Source organism: Ammospiza nelsoni, chromosome 2, assembly GCF_027579445.1.
Source record: "Ammospiza nelsoni isolate bAmmNel1 chromosome 2, bAmmNel1.pri, whole genome shotgun sequence".
Lineage (NCBI taxonomy): Eukaryota > Metazoa > Chordata > Aves > Passeriformes > Passerellidae > Ammospiza > Ammospiza nelsoni.
The window spans coordinates 47,190,666-47,215,584 of NC_080634.1; the positions used below are offsets into that span (position 1 = coordinate 47,190,666).

Consider the following 24,919-nt stretch of genomic DNA (forward strand, 5'->3'; position numbering starts at 1 on the left):
GAGGTATGCAGTATATGATTTAGGCATCAGCTGGAATAGGCACTGGATTTGAGGTGATTTAAATACAATATATTCTTAAAATAGCCTATATAATAGCTACAATATTCATCTTTTAATGCATTTAATATGGTAGAATGTCTTTCTAAGTTGCTTGAGGGAGGATCAGATTATGCAAGAATATAGCTGTCATTATTGCAACCTTGAAAGTATGACTGCGTAGTAAATGAAAAAAGCAAAACAAAAAAAAAACACCAAAAAACCCCACCAAAAATCAAACCAACACAAAACAACCAACCAAAACCAAAATAACCAGCATCTCCACCCCACCCCAATGTGGAAAAAAAATTTTAAATATTAATTGCATATAAACTCCTCTCAAATTTCATGTGTAATTTCCTGTCATTGCATAACTCTCACTACTGACCATTTCTTGCTTTATTGTTACATTTTTAAAGAAATCCCTTAGTTCTGAGGTCATCTTTTACATATTAGTGTTCTTAAATATTAATGAGTTATTTTAAGTGGTTTGTTGCATTAATATAAATAAAGGTAGTAATAAAATTTAAGTTGATCCATGAAGATAGGTATTTCTTTCATAGATAGCATTGTCTGGATCTCTAGCATTTTGAGGATGTGTAACTGAGCAATGTAACTCCAAGTCAATATTTTTGCATGGGTCTATATTAAAAGAAAATTATGTATTTTTTTTCCTGACTGTTTATTCAGGGATTTGATAGACAAAAATCAGCATAGGGTTTTGAAAAAGATGAAGGCATCACAGGAAACCATAGAGTTGTGTAGGAAAGGTATTTGGGTAAAAATGTCTTGAAATATAGTCTTACTGTGCAACCTGAATTTGTCTGAAGCCCCAGTTGTTAGCTGCTGTTGTATTGATTTAATTTTCAATATTTAGCTCTTAACTGTGATATCTCTCTGTAAAAGTTACTTTGTTCCTAATGTTTAAAATCTGTTTCCAGGCTGCAAGCTGCTATATAAACAAGACTTTGCAAGACGGTTAGGACTGAGATGTGTTACTTGTAATTACTGCTCACAGCTGTGCAAAAAGGGAGCAACTAAGGAACTTGATGGTGTAGTGAGAGATTTCTGCAGTGAAGAGTGCTGTAAAAAATTTCAGGACTGGTACTACAAGGCAAGTAACTCAGAATTTTTGACGAGAGCTCCACAATTAAAAAAACCAAAAATGCACATGTGAGGATATCTCAAGGACTGTGCAGCAAATATGGCTTACTTCAGCAAAGCATTTGCTATAGAATAAGCAAATGTATTAATCTCAGAATTTCATTTTTTGTAGATCTTAGAGCAGCATTTCTATCATCTGATTTTATTAATTCATTTGGCAAGGAAGTCTTGAGTTACAGAAAATAAATTAGTATGTATATTGTTACTTTACAATTCCAATTTTTTCTCAGTTAATGCCACAATTTTCTTGTCAAAACTTCTTTAATGTGTATTCAGAATGTTGAAAACACTGTTAGTAGCAGCTGGATACCTTGAGTTCACTGACATTAGCAGAGTTTTTCTTGTTCCTGTTTTTGCCTCCTTTTTTGCCTTTTCCCTTCTCCCACAGTTTGAACTGCAGAGGCTTTGATTGTTCAGTATTTCCCAGTGGAAAAGATGCCAAAGGAAAAAGCAAGACCAAATGGATTTCTAATAACAGTTTAAATCAAACAGATAGCATCTATTTCTAAGTCTCTGGAAGCTTAACTGCCTTGTGAAGCATCAGCAAAGACTTCACAATAAGAGTTTTTTTGTTTACATTTTTTGAAAGGAAAAGATGAAATTGGACTGGGTTTAACCTGCGATTAGTGCCATGGATAAAATATTTGATGTCTGGTGTGAACGTCCTGGAAAGCTACACTGATAATTTCAAAACAAGAACTACACTGTGGATGCAATTGCAAAAAAAGACAGTACAAAATTCATCACCTTACCAAAACTCTGCACACTGCCTGGAAGGCAGTAAAAAACTTGAAGTGTTAGAGGGCTAGATACAAGTCCTGTAATTCAAGATGATCTACCTACCATAAAAGAACTGAATATGAAGAAATATCTGATATTTTGGAATGTCTGGTTCCAGAAATGTTACAGCCACACACTGTAAATTCTTTATTTTGAGTAATGTATGTAGGGTCTTATTTGACATTCCTAAAAGAAAACTTCTGAAGACAACAATGTGTTTTCTTTTGTCTCACATGTAAATAGGGTGACAGAGCTTGGCTGCAAAGTTCTTAACTGGAATACTAACGTCATACAGTCATATTTAATCTATCTAGATGCCTTAAAACATGGGGTGTGAGATTTAATTTTTTCCTGTGAAAAAGGTGCCTTCCAGTAGAGAACTTAAATCTTTGGTGTGCTTTAGAAATCTTTTGATGATTCAGCAAAGAATATAGTCTGGAGGTGTGCATACCAAACTACTTTAATGTACCTAAGCTTCTGTGGAAGCTTGTGCTGTGATTCAGCTTTGAGAACCACTTGAAAACTTGGGCTTCACATTATCCTGATTCATGGAATAAGGTAATAACTGGCCCATGAAGTCTGCATAAATGCTATTGGTACTGTGTCACAGCAAAGTTAGATCTGATGTCATAAAAAGGCAATTTAAACAGATTTGCTGGTAACTTTTGATATTTGATAATGTTGATGTTTTAAATACTTCTACTTTTTGAATGTTACACTTGCTAGTGTAACTGGGGTTCCAATTAAGAATTGTTAATTGTAATTTTTTTCAAGTGCTTCTTAAAGCCTTAATGCAATTGAGTTTTGATTAAAAAAGCTTGAGATTTATTACATGGGAAAGACATATAATAGGTTTTGGGAAATTGTGTCTTTTGCTAAAAGTCTCTTTTTTATTTCTTTACATCCTTGCTGATAACTTCTCCCACTTTATGGAAGTTGCTCCAGATACCTTAGATCTGGTAGTGCATTGTTAGCTCAATATTCTTATGTAGCTAAAATAGACAATGATCAAAACATGGGAAGACAGAATAGATAAGGACCATTCTTTGAATTTGTACTTCATTAGCTGTTTTGTCTGTTAGCTTCTTAAAAGAATAGTTACATATGTATGAGCTTTGTCTCATTTTTGCAATGTCCAGTGTTATTTTGGAGTTTCAATGAATGTATACATGAAGAGAATAAGTAGCAATAACTCAGTAATGTTTTAACACCATCATTGTGTTCATTAAACAAGTGTTTGTCTCCATCTTCTTTGTCTACTTTTTTTTATGGACACATCTTTCTCATGTAGTATTATCTGGAAAACATTGTAACCTTTTAAAATAATCAAGTATTGTGGCAGCACTTCCCTGAATGCCAAAATTCTCTTCTCAGAAAGCCCATAGAAGTTAGCAATAGTAGAAACACAACAACTTATGTAGAAGTATTAAAAGTTCATTAGACTTACCTAGGTAAGAGGCGTTTAAACCTAATATGAGGCAGTGAAATGTAAAAGAATAGTTTTAGTCCTGATCATTTGTTGGACAACAGCTGCAGTTGGTGCCAAGTTCTGAGGAAATTTCTACTCTTTGGGTTCCATGCACCTCTGAGCCAAGAGGCAAAGTTGTAGGTGTCTTGAGGTTAGGTCCCTAAGTTTTTAGAGCTCCTTCTGTAAAATTACATGCAATGGTTTGGATGTTAATCCAGAAAATGCCTGGGAAACGTCAGTATAATGTTTGATGTTTGATCAAACTGATGTTTGATGACAGTTTCATTTAATTAATTAGAGCATTGAAATTACCTTTAAAAAGAGTATACAGTTCTGAGAACAGCACAGAAATCTGTTTCTTTAAATACACACTGAGAAACATTGGTGACAGGACTGCTGCTGAAGTACTGTCTGGTTCTCCACTGTAGCCTCACAGGTCACGCGAGGCCACAGTGGAGAGTTGATCAGACTCAGCGTGTGCAGTGATGGCTCTGTATTCAGTGGGGGTCAGGTGTCTGCAGCAAAGAGGAAGGAGGAGGTGGGAATTACAGTCTGAGGCAAGGAAAAGTCACTGTGGCTGGTAAGCTCAGCAAAGATTGTCAGCAGTGGTAAAATTTGAAAGTGGAGCTAGCATTAATTGAAACGGTAAAGACAGCAAGACAGCCCTGTGGAATTTCTGTTGTTGGAATTCAGCCATTCTCTAGTTAGACATCTCAGCTTCCAGTAAGTACTCTTTCAGAACAGCTGATCTTCTTTTATATTCACTCTCAGGGAACAGCTTTTGCTTCCTATTTACTGCAATTGAAGCTGGAATAGACAGCTAAGACTAGGTGAAGTTAATAGCAGTCCACACCATTGGAGAACATTAGGAACAGGTGATGGAGGAATTAAAAATGTAAGTAAAAGCCCCATATATGTAAATTTTATTCTTTAACTCAAATTTGGGGCAAATGTTAGTGATTTGTACTAATCACCATGCCCATTTGAACAAGTTGAAGTAATGGGAAAAGAAATGTACCAAAAAGCAGTTAGGAGTGGCAAAGGACTTGTGCCATGCAAACACAGCAAGCAGAGAGGGGCTTTTTGGAACACAGAGATAAGCAGACTTGAGGCAGCTATTTTGGAGATTCACTCAACATTTAGTGCCACTATCCCAGGTGAAAACAAATGAAAAGAGGAAGGAAGAAAAAATCATAAAATATCCCGAAAATCTTTAATTCATTTTCACGTTCAATAAATGTAGTGGTCAGGGAAGTGGGTGAGCAAACAGCAGGAAACTTCAGTGCATGGAATGGTGTATAAAATTGACTATAAACAGAATTATTGAAACAGTAGAATTCAAGTGTAGTAAATATAGAGATGAGAAGTGAAGCGTCACTATGAAAGAATCCCAGGTTTCCTGAGGAATAGTAATTTCCATGCAGAAGCAAACCGATTTTTTTTTTACCTAAATAATTTAGTAGAAGCCTAGGAGAGACAATAATATACTTTTTCAAAATGAAAAAGGAGACCAGGGGAGGGAGAGAACAGTTGCAGGAATGAGGCAATCACAGAATAGTTGGGTTGGAAGGGACCTTTATGAGGCTGAGTAGTCCCAACACATCTGCAATGAGCAGGGACTTCTTCAATGAGATCAGATTGCTTGGAGTCCCATCCCACCTGACTTTAAAAAAGTTTACCTATCTATAACCTCTCTGGGCAATGTGTTCCAGTGTTTCACCCTCATTCTGAAAAACTTCTTTCTTTTATCTAGTCTAAGTTGACCTTTTTTATATCTAATCTTAAGCTTACCCTCCAATTTTAAACCATTTCTCCCTATCCTATCACAACAGACCCTGCTGTAGGAAGGCTGTAGTTGCTGCATTTGACAAGATTTGACCCCTTTTTCTTTCTTTGAAGGAGAGAAAAGTGAGCAGAAAGTGGTGCTTTGATAGTCAAGCAGCGTGCAGCAGGTCAGAATAGATGGGCTTTTCTGTACGTGAGTCAGCTGTTAATCAGTGTTAGGTGGGTTTGAGATTTAAATTTAGAGTGAATTGTACCTTTTTTTTTCCTACTGGTATTTCAGTCTTTTGGTGGCTTTGGAAGTTGCATCTGCATTAAAGGTGTGAATTCACAGCTTTCTTGAGCTGATTAAATCTACAGTGTTTTGGCAACATTCTATCTACTTCTACATTTTATCTTCTTCCCCACTCCCTTGTAAGAATAAACATAACTTGCTCTTTTGTCCCACTGAGGTGATCTGCAAAAGGAACTGTGGATCAGCATCAGTGGAAAGTCCAAGTGATAAATTTAATAAAAATTGAGAGAGAATGGGGATATGCAGTGCTGTAAGGCCTCTGACGTTGTGTGCCCTACACGTGCATAAACACTGCTGCTGCTACCTGCACAGAGAAGAGAAATACCTGCTCTTCCAGGACCACCTAATGCTTAGTGTGAGGTGATCTTGAAGCTGCAGCTTCAAGTGCTCCCAATTTTAGCTGTTTATACTGTTAGAAAAGAGCCTCTCTATGTATCATCTTTAAATAGTTGAAAATTACAACTGAGAGCTTAATTTCTTACACTGCTTAGGGTATGGTATTACACTGTTCAAATACAGAGAAGAAATGAAACATTTAATTATTTTTAAAATTGGAACTAATTGGCCTGTTCATACTTTTTTGGAGCCACAAAAACTACAGATGAATTTTGGTTTTTTTTTGTTTTGTTTTGTTTTTTTGAGCCATCAGAGCCTCGTGCATAACTGCAATGTTGTGTATGGTTTTATGTATTAATGTTTTATGTTGCATATATTATAACGTTCCTCTTCCTCTCCTGGCTATATTATTAGGTTGACTTACTTTGGATTCCTGAGCATCTTTAAAGTTTTTAATTTTTTAAGGTCTGCTTTAGGATAGAGGTTGCAGACAATACCAAGGCAAGCTGTAGTGCTTACTGGAAATTGAGGCTGCCACTGTTCAGATAGTAATTTATAGCATGGCAGATGAAATGCAGTAGAATCTATTCTGGAGAAGAACATTGCCTTAGTGATGCCTCATTAAATTAACATGCAAGTTCATGAAGGATATATTACTTAAATGTTTGAGTTTCCAAGTTACATGCTAACTAAATTTTGGGGGAGTCCTCTTTTTTTTTTGAGAGAAAATGTTTATAAATCATAGAGAAACTTGGATGAACTAAAGAATTGGAATTTAAAATTGTTGCCAAACTACTAAAGTAATGGAAATATAAAAAAAACATTTCTGCTAATTTGATACCTGGAGAAGTGATTCTTTTGGTGACTTTTAAAAAATTTGATTCTTCTTTAAAACAAACAAAAAAAGCCTGCCAGATCTTGAAAGTAGAAAAAATGGCTTGTGTTTGTCCTCAGTTCAATAGAGTCATTAAGGAGCCTAACACTTTCTGCTTTTGTTTTGCAGAATGCTTCAATGAAATTAATTAAAATTGATGCACACAATTTTTTTTGATGACTCTTTAAAAGTGAGCTTTTTTTTTTTTTACGTAGTGACAAATGACTAAAGCAAAGCAGATTTATTCTGGGTGCTAACCCCAGTAAACAGTTGAAAAGGAAGGGAGCTCAACTGTTGTTCATGAGCAAGACTTAACTGTATGGTGGTACTGAATCCTCAGTACTCTTAAAATGCAGCCTTTCAAAATGTAGCAATAACTTTTTCCCAAGGCCTGTTTAAAAATGTGTAATCTCCTTTGCCTTAAGGCTGTTCGGTGTGACTGTTGTAAGTCGCAAGGAGCCCTGAAGGAGAAGGTGCAGTGGCGCGGTGAGATGAAGCATTTCTGCGATCAGCACTGCCTGCTCCGCTTCTACTGCCAGCAGAACGAGCCCAACCTGGCCACCCAGAAAGGGCCTGAGAACCTGCACTATGGTAGGTGCTGCTTCAGGGCTACACAGGTGCCAAGCCAGAAGCTTCCTTTCAATGAAAAATTGAAAGCTGCATGTGTTATTTATTTGTTGTAATAAATTGCGTTAGGTGTTATCTTTTTCTGTGTTATCATCAGAGCTGTTGTCAGCTGTTATCATTGAGCTGTTCTGGGTTAAGTGTAATTTTAGTGCTGTATCATCGTGGGAAGAGAAAATGTTTTCCTCTTTTGTTGTGCTCCAGTTTATCATTATTTGCTCTGTGGAAACATTTCTCAAAATGCCTTTTGGTCACAGAGAACAGATGCACTAGGAATGAAAAAAAGAAATTAATTAAATGGAATGAAAGGAAAATAAGTTAAATGGAAGTGAAAATACAATGAAAGTATCTAGTTAGGAGGAATGCATTGCTTTTTTTCCCCCTTTCTGTTGGCAGTAGGTACTGTGTAAATTTGCTCATGGGCAGGAATACATGTTTGTGTGGTTTAAATGGGAAGTCAGGCAAAGTTCAAATAAACCAGCTTTTAAATTAATGCAGTTATACCAGCTCAGCTACTTTGTATAGCCATTTTCATACTTGAATGTTTTGGTGTTTACTTTTCTGAAAGAGGCAGTATTCACATCTGACTAGAGCATTGATTTATCATTTGCCTTTGTGTGAGGCTCAATGCTGGAGTGTTGAGGGAGTTCAGTAGGGAGATGTCCATGAAGGAAAAGTCTTGTGTGCAGTTCTCACCTGCAATACAGTTCTAATGAATTCTCTTGATTTAATGTTATATTGGTGCCAGGTGTTATCTTGAGCTGCTTATTGAAATTTGCTTTGATTTTGAAAAAGGGAAAAAAATTTCTAAAAATGTTTCCTTGTACTTTTAGATCAGGGCTGTCAAACTCCCCGGACAAAAATGACAGTAAGTACATAACACACTCTTATATCTAACTCTGTCTCTCTGACTCTCTTTCTCTCTCTCTCTCTTTATGTGTATATATATATATATATATATATATATATATATATATACACACAAAACATAATTAGATGTACTTAAAATGTGAGATCCCAGTGAATTAGAGGGATGCTATTAAAAACCAAAAATCAGTGTCTTTGAATGATCCTAAGCTAAATTTATAAAGCTTTTTAGTGTTTTTCACATCTGTAGGTGAAATAAAAATTTCAAATATTCATACTTCCTTTTCAATGTCTTCTGGGAAACTAAGTCAACAACCATGTGTTTTACATCTATAGTGCATATAAATGTTGTTTAAAAGTTGATCAACACACTGTGTGTCTTATTCATGTGTTTAGAATAACTAGTGTATTTATCGAGTATAGAAAAGGAAGAGAATTTCACTGTCCAGTTGGAATATTAAGGTGTAGCTCAGCTTCAAAAAGCTGAAAATAAATCTTCAGTTCTTAAATTTTATCCTTCCCAAGAGAAGAATTCTCCAGTGCTCAAGATCTGATTGACTCTGTTACAGAGTAGGGATGCAGAGCCTTTTGCAGAATCACTCTTTGGAAGGGTGGGGATCATCAGTGGAGCAGTAGCCTTGATCATTCTGAGTTTCAGTTTTTCTCAGCTTGTCAAAAATACTACTATTAATATTATTTTCTGTTAGTTTAGTGTATTTTGTTTGAAACTTAGTTTTGTTTTGATTTGTTTGTTGCATGGAAGGTCTGAGAGAATTGCCTTTTAAATGCAAATAGGCATCAAAGGTAAATCTTAGATTTAAGTGAAAAAGTGAAAGTTTTTGATGACAATATAAATACATTTATGAGAAACACAGAAAATTGCTTAGGTAATTAGAGACATCAGACAAGCTAAGCTGTCATGTTAAAAACTTCCAGTATTTTATGGTTAATGATGTTAATTCAGTGATGTAAAGATCATGTCAAAGCTATGTGTGATACAGTAATTTTTAAATACGTTTTAGGGAGTGTACACCTGGTAGAGCATATTGCTTTTCTTGGGACTGGGCTTTCTTTCCCTATATAAATGGACATATGGGGGTAGTCTTCCTATATATGACCAAATAAAACTGAAAGTTTGTTTCTCAAATCAGGTTCTAAAAGAGGTACAAAAACCATGTCTGGAACAAGAGGGTTTTTTACCTCTTGACCATAAGATGCAGTTTGAACCTTCTGGGATGTTCCCAGGTTATTTATTGTCACTGTTGCAGAGCCAGCAGGGGGAGCTCGAAGCTCATACTTTAGGTAATAAAAAAGTGTTCAGAGAATTTTCATTCAGAAAATAGTCATCTTTGGACTGTGGCATAATTCAAGAAGATCTAAAGTTTGTGCATGCTGCTCATAATGAACTTTTTTTATAGCTAAAATTATTTTTTATGTTATAAATTGCTTAAATGGCACTTTCACTTAAAGAAGCACGTTAAAAAAAGTGTTTACAGTACCTTCAATTAGAAAAAAAAAGGAAAATGAGCCAGAAGTCCTAGCCCTCCTCTCATGATCCTGGGGCAGTGGTAGCTCAGTACCAGGAATGTAGAATAGCTTGCAATTTTAGAATAATAGTTGGTGCTGCTTTGTTATGTTTCTGTGAGCTTCCTCTTCAGTATCTCGTTTATGAAAAGTATCAGCTGATACATTAAGACAAGAACTTTGTGTTGGAATCAGTGTGGTCCAACAGCACCTTCTCTTATTTGCTTGTCTGCAGGGCTCAGCTCCACCACCTTCTCCAACACCTAACAGAGAAATGAAGAACAAGGCAGTTCTTTGCAAGCCTTTGACAATGACAAAAGCCACGTACTGTAAACCTCATATGCAGGCAAAATCTTGTCAGACAGGTAACTCCTGAACTGTGCCAGAACTAATTTCCTCATTGCAGCTTTTTCTTAACTATTACTGTCTTTTAACATATTGCAAATATTCTGATTTTTTTTTCTCACTGAAATGGCTGGTGTAAAACATATTTAAATACCTGGCAGTATTTGCCTTTTTCCTTTTTCTCTTAATAGAAGATGAGTGGAAGAAGGAGTATGTCCCAGTGCCTATTCCTGTACCAGTCTACGTTCCGGTGCCTATGAACATGTATAGTCAAAATGTTCCTATTCCTACCACGGTTCCTGTTCCTGTAAGTGAGACTTCAGCTTCATTTTAAAATTGGCATCCCTTCACATGCTTGTGTGGGACCACCTTGTGCTGCTGGTTGTTCTCCTCCTGGTCCATCTAAAGGATTGCAGGGTGCTTCAGGGCTATTTATTGAAAAATAAATATCCTACAGCGGCACTTGAGTCCTGATTGTTCTTTAGGACCTGTCTGCCTGCTTCCAGTGTGAACATCTTTTGCCACTGGGATTTTTAGGAACAGTTCTGAGTGATACTGCTGAATATGCTGAATAAGCCTTTAACAGCAAGGTTTGTTCTTGTAATAAGGAAACTGAAAAGGTTGTGTTGAGAATGGATGGCAGAGTGGGATAAACAGCAGGAAAAAACAAGCCACTAAAACAAGATGCTGATTTGTCCAAACTGTTGGTCTGAGGTTACAATCAGATAAGTTTGAAGTTCCAAAGACCCTTCTTTCTTTGACCAGCTTTTTGTCTTTTTTTTTTTTTTTCCTGTGTCCTTTCCTGCTGTCCCTTCTGTTCCTAGCTCCTTCATGTCGGGTTTTTAACCTGTCAGCATTTTTTGTTAGCTCACACTAGAGTGACTTGTTTCTAATCTGTATCAACTCTGTCTTTCAGAAGAAGAGTATAGATTTTTTTTGGTTGTTGGTTGCTTTGTTGTGGCATTTTTTCTTTTCTAATTATCTCTGCCTCCCTGTCTGCACAGGTGCCAGTTCCAGTTTTTTTGCCCACTACTCTGGATAGCACTGAGAAAATCCTTGCAGCAATAGAAGAGCTGAGGGGAAAAGTGCCCGGAGATCCTCTGGAAGCTGAGCTACTGAACTTGTCTGGGGTGGTACCTGAACATGTTGGAAAAGCTGAAGCTTCTGATGTGGCCAGTGAGTTTCCTGATGAGTTTTTGACTGTTTGGAATGCTAGGGGATGTGTGTGACTAGAAGGATTTGGTTTGGTTTTTTATTTTAGGGAAAGTTTGAGTATAACAGTGCTGTCATTGAAGTCTAATATGAAGGTGTATTGTACTTTAATGTCAGATGGCAGCTAAGTACCACACAGCCACTCACTCAGTTCCCTCATGCCTAGTGGGAAAGAGACTTGGGAAAAAAAGTAAACCTTGTGAGTCAAGAACAGTTTAATAATTGAAACAAAAATAAATATATTACTAACTATACTCTTAAATATACAACTAAAAGAGGGGAGAGGGAGGAATAAAACACAAGATGGCTAAGTGATGCATCATACAGATGCTGTCCACCCACTGACCCAGCCTGTTTTTGAGCAGCAATTGGTGGTTCCCAGCCAACTTCCCCAGTTACATACTGAGCACTGTGTGTCCAACACCCCTTTGAACACTTCAGCTCATCTGTTCTGGACATGCTTCCTTTCAGCTTCTTGTGCATTCTGGCAAAACCTGGGAAACTGAAAAGTCCATGATTTAGAGTAAGCACTACTGGGCAACAACCAACACATTATTCTCATAATAAAAATTTATATCTGAAGATCAAAAAGTCCCACATACTTTATACTTTGTAGTTTTAGTTTCTCAGTGCCCATGTCTGTTTGCTCTTCTTTCCTGGCTCTGCTTGCCCAAATCTTCAAGTCTTTCCTGTGTCTTTCCAGGAAAATTTGCCTTCACTCAGATGAAATTTTGAAGGTTTTTTCCAAGCTCTTTCAACAGATTTCTGAAAGGTTGTTGACAAATTACATATACTTACACTTTGTGCCTCGTTATGTAGGAGGCCAGTGGAGCTGCAGTCCTGGGAGGCTTACTGTATTCTGATCTATTGCCATTCTTCTACTAAAACTGCACATTTCTGGTAGCACTGCAAGGTTGTCATTTTCAGTTTCTTGCTGTCTTATGTAAAGTACAGCTAGCTAAATGAGCAGATGTATGGGATCAGAGCTTGCTCACTTACAGAGGACTGAATTTGGAGCAATCAGTGTTTGCCAGAAGCTGGAGAGAGTTCCAGCTTTGTTTCTCCCTGCCTGTATGCCTTATTTGAGAAACAGATCCTACAGAAGCAGAATTGAAAGTCTGTTCTGTTGGACAGGATCAGGTAGGAAAATAGACAGTTAGTTTTGGCAAGATTGTTTGAGTTCTGGGATTGGTTGATATGATCCTGGTTCACCAGTATTTGATTTCCTATACATGTGCTTTGCTGACTCACCTTCATGGAGAAGAACAATGGGCTAGTAAGTATGTTTTATATTTGAAGGAAATCAGGTTGGAAAAGTAAATATGAGATACCAAGAACAAGAAAATGTAGGATGGTAATGAGCAGAACAATCAGTTTTATAACAACTCAGCTTCTAAAGTTGTAGATCTGCTCCATTTGGCTAATCCATGTGTTGGTTAAAATAATGATTTTTTTTTCCTTTTGTTTTAAACAGGTGTGATAGTTGACTCCAATGTCCTAAACTCAGAGTCACGGACAAGTTTGCCTGATGTTCCATATGAGCCAGACCTTGATATTGAAATAGACTTTCCAAGAGGTAATTCTTCTGTTATTTTAATAAATACTGTGACACTCTGGGCAGCCCTTGTACCTTGTTTAATCATCCTTTCAGAGAAGCTTTATTTGATTGCAGGATCCACTTAACTGACTGACTACTGTTAGGTAAAACTTCGCCGTGACTTTGGGGACATGGATGGGGGACTTCTGAATTAGTTCTTCCATCTTTCTAAATACAGTATTTGAAATAATGCAAAGAAAAGGGGAAGTTAACCATTCACAAAGAACTTGGGTGCATTACTTGTTTTGAAGGCTCAAGGACTCAGATGTCATGTGTCATGGAAAACATAATGAATGCATTCTTCAATTTCCAGGTATTTTCATGGTTTAGAGAAATTACTAAGGAGTCAACTTCCCACTCAAGTTTGTTAGAAAATTGGCAGGCAAGTTGGCATGCTACACACCACTTATGTTACCTTTTAATATCTTGGTAATGTCCATATCAACATTTGAAGCAGTAGCATTATTGGAATTAACAGGAAAAAATCACTGCTTTGGGACCTTTCTTGAAAGAAACTCTTGATGCTATCTAGTACAATTTCTGCCACTCTACAGAATGCAGGGAGCAGTGTCTGTTTCCTTACACCATACCCCAGTCAATCCAAGATCCAAGAAAGCTTCTGGCTGTAGTTACTGTCTCTCTTTCAGAGCTTCTGTTGGACACAAGACACTCATCCTCAGCTGGGCAGGTTTTCTAGGAGTTGACAGGCTCCTTTTGTGCTGAAGACTACTTCTCTCTGCAGTAGATGTCCATTTTTCTCTATGCCTAATTTAAAGACAAAGCCTGGGGGTTGGGCTGACCTTAATCTTGGGAAGTTTAGTCAGATGCATACTGGGTTTCTAACCCTCTTTTTAAGTGAGGCTGGGAACATGAGAAAGAAAAACTATAGAAGAAAAGAAATAAGCAAGTTGGAGTAGTAAGTAGCAGCAGTCTGTAAGAAGCATTGATTACACTGAAGTGCTTCTGAGATAAGATTCTTGGTGGTATCAGGAGCAGGACTGCTTTTGAGTCTGGGGCAGAGTTCTGAAATCTCTGCATGTAAGTGCTATTTCATCTGCTCCAGTTGGAAAGCTCTCTTGAGAAATAAGGTGGTGAAATCAGATTATCAGAAGAGTGTTCAATTTTGAGTGAAAACATTCTTTGATGGCTAAATGAGGGATGAACCATCTTCAATAAAGTAAATGAAGGTGGGACTTGGAACACTACATCCATTCATACCTTGTCTCATTCCTCCCTGAAATAGAGTCCTCAGTCCTACCCCTGAAATGTTAAATAAACAGTATTTTGAAGTATTGCCATACATCTGCTTGCCAAACTTAACTGTAATATCCATCATGAGCTAGACCTCTACCACTCTATCACTGAAGGAATTTGCCTTCTGATTCTTAGTGTTTTAAACCAAGTGTGATGTGCTACAAGAAATAACAAAACATGTATAGAAATCATCTAAATTCATGAAGAAAACTACACGTACTAAGTAAAACATTATTTAAGAGTCTACAGTAAGAAATTCCACCTTTGCAGCTTCAGATAATACTTGAAATGTTGAGCATTGCATACTCTGAAACCTACTTAGAAATAAACTATTTGACAGCTTTGTCTTACAATATGACAGCTTTGTCTTAGTTTGAATATAAAAATAGGTTTGTTTTGTCTTACCAAAATCCAGTGTTTGGTTGTGTTTATTTGTGTGCCTCTGTGGCATGCATAAAAATAAACTCTTTATGTTAAGGCACACCAATATAGGTAATTGGTTTTTCTCAAAGCAATGTTATTTAAAAGACACTTAGAAATAAGTTTCTGTTAATGTATTTTCAGCAACTGAGGAGCTGGATACAGAAAATGAGTTTTTGTTACCTCCTGTTTTTGGTGAAGAATATGAGGAACAGCCAAGGCCTCGGTCCAAAAAGAAGGTAATTTTTTCATGCTATTAAAAATATCAAGAAAAGCACAAAAAATTATGTAGGAAAAAATATTAGTTCTGATAATGATTTACAGCTTGTTACTATCTACTCATACCTAATATCCTATCTTTATGACATACATTGATACATTTAAAATAATAAAATTATTTCAGTGGTATGTCTGTTGCAGATAACTGTTGGATTTGATAGGAGTGTGATTTGTAAATTCTGATCCTGTTTTTGCTTCACAGTGGCAGAACTGTTGATGGAATGTGCCACTGTGTATACACCTACTGTATTCTTAGCAATCCTGTTTTACCTTTTACTTTGAACAAAGGGGTCTTGGTTTAGTTTGGTGGTAAGATGGGAAAAAATTGGCATTATCATGGTTTATAATGGAAACCATACCATATAGAAGAGTTTAAAATTATTTTTATTTGCTTGTAATTTTGCTAGATTTTATTTTTAGCCAATCTTAGTTTAGACATTGGATACAAATTAGCCATAGTCTTTTATTTAGAAGGACACTACCAAGAAATAGTTTCCTATGCCTGGCACAAAGCTGAAATGGTTTTGTTCCAATAATTGCAGTAGATAATGCAGCTTTAAAAAAAAACCAGCCAACTTCTACTAAAGCTTTCTGATAATAAATGGATCTTTCTAGTATCAAATCTGGAGTAAAAAAATATTTAAAAAATAATAGTGAAAAAATATTTTAAAAAATAGCTTTTGCTATTATGCACTGGATATTATCACATATGCACTGCTAGGCATGCTTTAATCTGGATCCAGTGCTGCCTTTTCCATTGGGAAAGGGTTCATTTGAGGAGTGGAGCCTTGTGACACAGATTTGTCACATCTTCAGTTCCCTGTTCATGGACACTCTGGAGTTGTGAGTGCACTGGGGTGCAGTGTGCCCTTTGGCTCGCAGCTGGCCGTGCCAGGAGCTGTGTCCCTGCTGTGTCCCTGCTGGTGCCTTACCCTGTGTTGCCGTGGCAGGGAGTGAAGAGGAAAGCCGTGTCGGAGTACCAGGTGCACGATGACAGCTCCGAGAACTCCGAGTGCAGCTTTCCCTTCAAATACGCCTACGGGGTGAACGCCTGGAAGCACTGGGTCAAGTCCCGCCACACAGACCAACAGCTTCCAGAGCCAGAGGAGCTGAAATCAAGTAAGTATTGCCAAAAATCTGCCATCCACTTCTGACCTGCTTTTTGTGTGATTCTCAGCTGGAATTTTTGATTGAATTTTTCTCATGTCCCTCATGTTTCCAGCATGACTGAGATTATTTTACCACAGAGTTGCCAAACTCTTTTTCTTCTAGTTTTTTCTGTTTGGTTCAAAATGCTGGGTCTCACACTTCTCATGAAAGCTAGGACAGCACCTGCTTGGCTATTCTGATTTTCTGCGACCATTTAAATTTTTTGTTTGCATCCTATTTTTCCTCATATTCTAACTCACTTCAGGGCTCACACTGTTTCTGGGCTTCTAAATGGCAAAGGAGGGACATCCTCCTACTCTTTGTCCTTAAGGAGATCTTCCTCTGAGGCTGGATTACCTGGCTGTGGAGCTCTGGCACAAGGTGGCCTTTGATCCCCTGGAGCCATGCTGCTCTTTCTGCAGCTCTCCTCTCTGTACACATTTGTACTGTGGGGGAAAAGGGGAATTGCTGCTACTCCTGCTGTTCTTCAGCTCCGACATGCATCTCAGCACCCTTGTGTTGTGCTCTTGGGTCTTTGGAAACTGCTGTTTCCCCTGAAGGTGCCCCTCTACACCACTGGCTTCACTTCAGCATCTTGGGCTGCCTCTGTGCCATCCTGAGCTGTGCATGACAGTACATTTGTTAGCAGGTGTTACTTCATTTTAGTTCTACTGTAACTAGGTATTACTGTGGGAGCCTTGATTGTTTTACTACAGACCTAACATTTTAACTGCTTAGTACATTTTAGTCTCATTCATTGGTTAATGGAGAGGACATCAAGCCAGATTCCCAGTTTCCAGTCAAAAAGCACCCCATCTCACCTTCACTGTGTGACAATTCTGTTGTATAATGTAGCATTTCTTCTCTATTTTACAGTAAAGTCTGTGAAATTAAAGGAAGATCTATTATCACATACTTCAGCTGAGTTAAACTATGGGTTGACACATTTTGTCAATGAAATTCGAAGGCCTAATGGAGAGAACTATGCACCTGACAGCATCTATTATCTGTGTCTTGGAATTCAGGAGGTTAGTAGAGGCTGTAGAGATGGGAAATGGAGCTGCTGATTTGACTGTAACCCATTTCAGTAGAAGAGTGGAGATAACATGGATTTGCTGGCTAGGAGCTACCCTTTATACATGGCTGTGATCAGGCTGCTGTGTAATCATGTTGTAGAGAGCTGTCTATGTAAGACATGAGTTTGCAGACCCATCCTGAAAGCTCAAACACACATGGGTATATTGTAATAATTTTAAGCTTCTTGCTGGGTTAAAGCAAGTAATTAGCCCAGTCAAAAACTACATAGTCTTCTCAAATGCTGTGCTTCATTTTGTTTGCTAAAGATGTCCAGTGTAAAACCAGAATGAAACAAGGCATGATCTCTAAGCCTTTGCTAATTCAGTTCCTTAGCATATAGAGGAAACAACCTAAATTAAGTGTCTTTTGGGGAGGTTCTGATTTACTGGGTATTGCAGACTGTGGCCAGGCAGGATAGAGTGCAGGAAACTCTGCTGTGTTGGCTGTCATAGACTCAGCAAGATGGGAAGGGGTCAGGTTGAATGTAGTGGATGTGAAGGCAGTAACCTTTTGCTAGGTAATTAGAGAAGCTGTTCCACAGCTGATCTTTTAAGCAGGGAGGGCTGTCTTAATTTTTGCTACATAAGGCAAAACATAGGCAAAATAAGCAGTGTTCAGAGCTGAGAGCACAGAAAATTTCATTCAAGTTAAAAGGCAATAGAAGGTGTGTATGATGTGGAAAGCAAGCTGCTCGCAGGGTTTGCAGTTCTACTTAAACTCTTCCATACTTGAGGCAGAGGACTTGAATCAAGTAACAATTTTTAAAATTGAAATATTTTAAAAATAAGTCATAAAGTAGTAATTTTCCTGTGTTGCAAGTATGCAAAAATAAAGAGTTAGTTGCTACCTTTGCCTCATTGTTGAAACTTGAGAAGCAAACATTGATTTTAGTCAGTGGCTTTTTAGTCAATATTGCTATAAGGTGTGTTTCAAATTCAGCTAGCTTTCTGCTTCTGCACTTGCATGATACACTGTCTCTCTGTACCTTTCTGTTGAATTGAAAATACTCATGTTAAGCAGATAAACAGTACACAAAGGGAAGTATGTGTTTAATAATGGAACTCAAACAGTATTTTTTAATCTTTCTCTTGTACCTATGACATTGTCTATTTTGTCAGTCATGAAAGCTAGTTGTGTATAAAATATGTTCTTTTCAGCTCTTCAGAACCAGAGTTTGTGTGGCAGCCACAATTATCATGAGGCCTAATACACATACACAGTGCTGGAACATTAGTGAAGCAACATGTGGTCATTTTACTGCCTATATTTCTGTCCAGGATTTCATTCAGGCAGTGTGAACAGCCCTGATTTTTTGGCCAGACTGGTAGGAAGATGTGCTGTGTTCTGATGAGTTTGCATTTCACAAAGGCAGACAGCAAGTGAGGGACAGAAACATGTGCTGTGAAGGGCTGCAGCCATCATCTGTGTGCAAATGTCAAATATTTGGGGGCAAATATTACCACCCTTCTGAAGAAACATGTTTAAGCAAGCTAGTGGCGCACTAAATACAATGCAGTTGTAACAATGCACAGTAGAACTCCATTGCCTTCTAGAATTTGCTTGGTCCTTTCCATCAGACAACCCCAACCCTGAAAGAGAATAAATTGTTTGCTACTGCATCAAAGGTATTGGCTTTGTTGAACCTGGAAGGGGCTCAGAGCAATGAAATTATGCCATTTAAGGATACAGTTGGGCCAAATATCATTAATATTTTGCTATCTTAGAGTAAATATTCTCTTCAAAGGAAGAGGATGTAGGAACCATAGGCTAGTAAAAAAGTACATTCCCCTTCCACCAGCATTACTGCACTCATTTTGGCTAAATACTCAGTTTGGAGCTTTTCCTCATGAATAGAATGTGGTTTGAGCCCAGGAGTCTTCAAGTCCTAAGTTGATTGTTTTCTTTCTTGAGTTTGTAAACCAGCTTTTTCATAAAGGAAGCACTGTAAAATCTGTTCCAGGAAACCAGTCCCTGAGTCAGATGGTGCAGTTTCTCAGTTCAGGTTAATTTACAGCTGAAATTGTTCTGCTTTCAGACAGAAGTGGTTCAGTAATGGTTTTGATAGCTCTAAAGTAGTGATCCTGAAGGATAACACACTTAGAATTAAAGGCTGCTGCATGGTCAAGCAGGCATCTAGTGGAGATGGTTCATTTAGAGGAAGGTGTTAGCCTGCAGAGCTCCTTTGTTGCATCATGGCCTTCATTCTTGGTCCCTAATTGGGGTTTGGTTTGGGATTTTTTCTTGTTTTTTGTATGTCTGGTAATGGGGTTGTCTGGGCAGGCTGCCAGAGTTTGGCAGATGTTTGTCTGAAGGTCAGACAGACAAAATCGCTGTGCACGGTGATTCAGCCTGTTGTCCTCCACTGTGGGATTCAGAGGCACATCCAGTTCCTTGCCATGCACTGCAGTCACAGCAGAGCTCATCTCAGCTGGGAATGGCTTGTGCTCATGCCGCCCCGGTAGGGTTTGTAGAGCAGCAGGGCACAGTGGTTTGGGAATGAAGGTTTGCAGGTTTGGCTGGTAGGTTGGAGTCTGTCCTGCTGCACAACATCCTTCTGCAGACCCTCTGGTGCTCAGGGGAGCTTCAGGCTTCAGCTGGGGATGCCAGGGTTTAGTCAACACTTACTCTGAACCAGGAAGAACTATTTTTAGTTGAGTTCTCACAGGCTTATGTGTGGATTGGTTTTGAACCAGTTTTCAGTCTTCATTTTCACTGCCAGCATTCAGTGTCAGTGTTTAATGCAAACCAGAGAGAAATATGTGGTGGAAAAATGTGCCAGAGAATGGAAAGGAGAAGCCATGAAGCTTACAGTGAGCTGTATTATCTGGTTTAGGATTGCTTTATGAAATCAAAACTGGTGTACATAGAAACAAGCACATGTGAAGGCATATTGTGCTTTGAGGAGTTAGTTAAACTTACCATATAAAATAGTTACCTAAATGAAAATGTTGAAAACCTGTAGGAAGTGTATTCATTCATTTGCCCCTATTATAAAATTAACTGCAAAGATAAGGAGGCTAGGATGTACTGAACCATAATCACCTATCAGTGTTGTGGTTAATGTGATTTCAAGCATGGTGTTTCAAGAAATAGATATCATTTCCAGAAGCAAATGTGTTTTTTGTCTGTCACTTTTATTGTATTCACTAACAGGCACGTTCTTGCAAAGATAACACTGAAGTGGGAAATTTAAGAAGGCAATCCTCCCTTTCTTAGAAATGTCTCAGAGATGATAATGTCAAACAGTAGTCCTCAGCCATTAATTCTTAGTAAAGGTTCAAAAGAATTTTTGTCTGTAAGGTCAAGAGGGTAAGATAATTAGATTGCAGAATAGGCCAGTGCCTTGCACCATCCTATGATCTTTCTTGTATTGCTGTATATTATTATCACAAATACATGGATGGGTTTTTTTCTCCCACTTTTGTATTGAAGATGGCTTTGTTACTGTCTGGAGTTCATATTTAAAAGGGCAAATTCTTGCTAAATGTGGGTTGGTTTGGGTATTTTTGAAGTCCTAGGTGTAGGAAAAGATAAATTAGTAGTTTGTGGTTTGGGGTTTTTTTAATGACTCCCCATTCACTGATACAATGTTGCACACAGGAAATCTTGGGGAAAAATATTAGTTGTAATTAAACTATTTCATTTCTAACTGGATTCATATCCAGTTAGAAATTTACAACATACAATTATATTGGAACTAACTGTTACCTGTTAGATATTGGAAAAGTGGCATAGCTTTATTTTTAGATACTGCTTTTCAGTACAACACTTGCCCAGTTATGAAAAAAAGAAAACCCTGTAGCACAGGAGTTGTTCTAATCTGGAATTGTAAATACTCTGTCTCTCTCTTTTCTATAGTATTTATATAGGAGTAATCGGAAAGACAACATATTTATTGATCCCATCTACCAGACCTTTGAACAGGAACTAAATAAAATCCTTCGAAGCTGGCAGCCAAGCATACTTCCAGATGGTAATTTTCTTTTTGGTCATGTATGTTTTTCATCTCTTAAAAGTTATGTATTCTTAAGCATGCACATATATATATGCTTATATATGTTATGCATTGCAATAGCAGGTGATGAAGAATTACAGATGTGTCTTCTAAGATTTAATTTAAAACTCTACCTGTTTTTATTTGTCTTGTTTCTGGGTAATCCATGCTACAAGAGTTGTTTTTGCTGCTCACTTAAAAATTACTACCCATCTTTAGGAGAGAAAGTTAAAAAAAGCTCTTTGACCTGTAGTTTTTACCAGAGCTGAACTTATTTCTTTGCCCATTTTTTCCCCCAGATGGAAGCAGGCAGGCAGGTGCTGCGCTGTGTGTAGGTAGGGCTAACAATTGATGTATTTTATAATTTCTCACCTGGATTAGGAGGCTCTTTGCTGGGAGTCTTCTGCTCAGAAGGATCATTTTTGTTCATGGAGAAAGCAGATTTTTCCCAGCAGACCAATATTCGTGCTGAACTACAGAATCAGCTGTTCTTCCATCTTTTTCACAATCCTCACTTGAGTGAAGGCTTGTCCTTGCCAGGCCCTTTCCTTTCCTTTCTTTTCTCAATATTGACTTCTCTCAGAGCAGCCCAGAGAGCCTCTGTGTTGGGCCCTTCCTGCATCCTGTTATGGTCCAGGAATGCTTTCCAAGTGAGAGATCCATTAGTAATAAGAAGGAAGAAGGTACAGTGTTTGGAGGCCTTAACATGAGCAGAATAAAATGAACTCAAAAATATGCCTTTTATGATGGAATTAAGGTTACTCCATTGAACATTAATTTCTGTGAAATAGCATGAGAGAGCTGCATGTCAGAAATGCTGTTGTAACTAAACAGAAATGTGCTCTCTCTGAAATTGCCTGTACTGAGATTTCCCATTGACTGTCTCAGCGAGTGTCTTTCATAGGTGGGTTTGGGGAGTGTGGACATGAAAATAAATAAAAATAAATAAGTTTATCAGCAGCTTCTGTCATGATAATTTTGTTGCATTTCATAGTAAAAAACTTGATTTTTTTTTACCTTGACAGTTCATGGGCTGATCCATTGTATTTTCTCTACTATTCTTTCTTTCCAAGGATCAATATTCTCTCGAGTTGAAGAAGATTACCTTTGGAGGATTAAACAGCTAGGATCACATTCACCTGTTGCTCTTTTGAATACTCTGTTCTACTTTAACACTAAATATTTTGGCCTGAAAACAGTGGAACAGCATTTAAGACTTTCTTTTGGCACTGTTTTTAGACAGTGGAAGAAAAATCCTCTAACAATGGAAAGCAAAGCTTGTCTTCGATATCAAGTGTCTTCCCTGTGCAGAGCTGACAATGAAGGTACTAAGGCATTTCAAAATTGGTATTGCAGGAGCATCCACTTGGCTCTGAGGAGGGACATCTGGGCACCTGGCCAGGAGCCAGAGCTCTGCCTTTGCATACCAAGTCTAGCAGCTCTCAGCTCCCAGAACTCTGATTGGAGTGTGTGGTCCATGGGGACTCAGGGTCTCTGAGTTGATTTGAGTCCACTGGTCTCCATGTGAAATGCTGTGACTTTGCTGTGGTTGTGGGTGGTCTTTCCAGTGTGCACATTTGCACAGTTGTGGTAACCACCTTGTGGTACTTGGTGGGTTGCTTATGGGGAATTTTACTGAAAAATGTAAAATAACTTCAAGTTATAGCTTAGATGTTGTTCATTTTCTTCCTAAAGATAAAATTGCTACTGGAAAAAGGAAACATGAAGATGATGTGCCAGTATTTGAACAAATTGAAAACACATCTGATCCAGCTAGATGCCCTGTGAAAATGTTTGAGTGCTATCTGTCTAAAAGGTAAGTGTGATACGGGGTAATACAGACAGGGTCTGGAGTATACCAGGTTCAGAAAGGAACTGTTTTGATGCAACATGAAATGTGCTCAAGCAAAGGGAATGGATTGAAATCTTCTGAAAAATATCTAAATGAAATCTCCACTTCTGTACCTGGCCATTAAGTGTGGGAGCAGGGGAGTACTTCAGTGTTAATTGTCAAGGGCTCCATCTGGGAATAACAATACAATTCAATTTTCTTACCTGGGAATACCAACCATCTCTGTAGAGAATTGCCAGCAAGGGTTCTGGTGGGTTTTGCTACTGAGAGCTTTGTTTGTTAGGTCCCCATCTCTTCACTAAGAACTGGGTTAAGACAATGGATTTGCTTCATTATGAGCTATCAGGCATCTGGAATGTAGATGATTTTGAGGTACCCAGTGTGGAAGCATGTTTGAAATACTTTGTAGGAAAATGACTACTGGCAGTAATCCAGTATGTAGAACTAGCTTGTTTCCATCCAATCCCTACAATTAATTGTGCAGGAAGGAAGGAAGCAGAATTTATTACATGAAAAAAAAAGCTTAGGCAACTCTTGAAAAAATTAATTTACTAGCTAAGTGTTTTGGAAGCTTGAAAAGAAGATTTCTTGGAAAGTACTTTTCCTTAACTGTAACAGCCAAGTGACTGATTTTAATGTTTTGTTTAGCTCTAAGGGAAATGAGGGCAAATGATACCAAAGAAAGAAAATCACCTGGTGTATACAAGACAGTAAATTAAATATGAGACCCAATGTGTGTTAGGAAACAGCATTATAGTCTGAAAGGTGAAGAAGGAGCTCACACACAGCATCAGCAAAGTACAAGCATGTGATGCTATAGAGAGAAACAAGTAAAAAAGAGGTTGTGGTCTGTTAATGCAACCACCTGTTTTTCAAAAACTCAGTTGATCCTGGTTGTTGCAGGGGGATTTGGCCTTCACTTTCTCTACTTTCATGATTTGGGGAGGATTTCTCATTAAAAAGTCAAAGTTGGATTTTTGGACTGAGTTACACAATCACTGGGGCAGAGACCACATAATTTTTTTTCTTTAGGAGGAACATCTCAACTTTGTGAGAAAAGAATGCTCTTAAAACCATTTGGAGCATCAGTTATGATGTGGTTTCAAGCCATACTGTCCTGCAGATGTTGGTCACCATTGTTAACTAAAACAGCAGACTGTTTCTCCTGGTTCTGCTACTTAATTTTGTTGAAATATTTTAAATGGAATATTTAACACTGTAAAAACTATTGTAAAATTTTAGGTAATGCCAGCTGTTTGAAATATACTTGGCAACCAGTGGACAGCTGTATAGTTGAAATTTCAGGATGTTTTCATTCACAGCTATGAAGGACTGTATTATTGTCTCATTATAGTCTCAAACTGCACTTGGGGGGGGTTTAGGTTGGACATTAGAGAGGAATTTCTCCACAGAAAAGGTAAGTAGACATGGGAATGGGCTGCCCAGGAAGGTGCTGGAGGTGCTTAAGGAAAGACTGGATGTGGCACTCAGTGCCATGGTCTGGTTGACACGGAGATGTTGGACCACAGATTGGACTCGATGATCCCAGAAGTCTTTTCCAACCTGATTGATTCTGTGATTCTGTGGTTGCTTGTTCCTATAAAAATACTGTTGTTTCAAGCAAGTAGGAAGGAGGTTAAAATATTTCAGTTAGTAGACTATTTTAAACAACCATATTTTACTTCTTAATCTGATTTACATGAGAACAAAACAATCTGATAATCACACCAGCAGGTGAAGAGCAACACCTGAAATCTTATCAAGCAATTTGGGAAGGTGAGCTGGTGAAAATCCTTATTTTTACTGAAGAAACATGAAATATAGTTGACTCCTGAAGTCTGCAGTGTTTGTGAAGGAGGGAGCTTGAGTCATCACTTGCTCATCCAGAACTGAAAATTCTTTTCTGAGACTTGCCTAAATGGATGAACTGCTAGGATTTCCTGAAAGGAGTCTTCTCTGGTGTCTTAGAGGATGTCTCTGAGCTGCATGT

General features: G+C 38.0%; 1 protein-coding gene across 7 annotated transcripts in view; it reads left to right on the forward strand.

Moving 5' to 3' along the window:
- Positions 1-24,919, forward strand: part of ZMYM2 (zinc finger MYM-type containing 2) — an 86,257-nt gene that overhangs the window by 59,922 nt on the left and 1,416 nt on the right. For 6 of the 7 annotated variants that reach the window (XM_059493500.1, XM_059493505.1, XM_059493504.1 and 3 more), the window contains 13 exons: positions 978-1,150; positions 7,161-7,326; positions 8,193-8,227; positions 9,986-10,115; positions 10,287-10,402; positions 11,100-11,271; positions 12,782-12,883; positions 14,723-14,817; positions 15,808-15,976; positions 16,883-17,034; positions 20,942-21,056; positions 22,151-22,402; positions 22,773-22,893. In XM_059493500.1, the coding sequence (XP_059349483.1) occupies positions 978-1,150; positions 7,161-7,326; positions 8,193-8,227; positions 9,986-10,115; positions 10,287-10,402; positions 11,100-11,271; positions 12,782-12,883; positions 14,723-14,817; positions 15,808-15,976; positions 16,883-17,034; positions 20,942-21,056; positions 22,151-22,402; positions 22,773-22,893 (1,798 nt within the window). The remainder of the gene's footprint in view (positions 1-977; positions 1,151-7,160; positions 7,327-8,192; positions 8,228-9,985; positions 10,116-10,286; positions 10,403-11,099; positions 11,272-12,781; positions 12,884-14,722; positions 14,818-15,807; positions 15,977-16,882; positions 17,035-20,941; positions 21,057-22,150; positions 22,403-22,772; positions 22,894-24,919) is intronic. The other variant, XM_059493503.1, reaches the window with a different exon arrangement.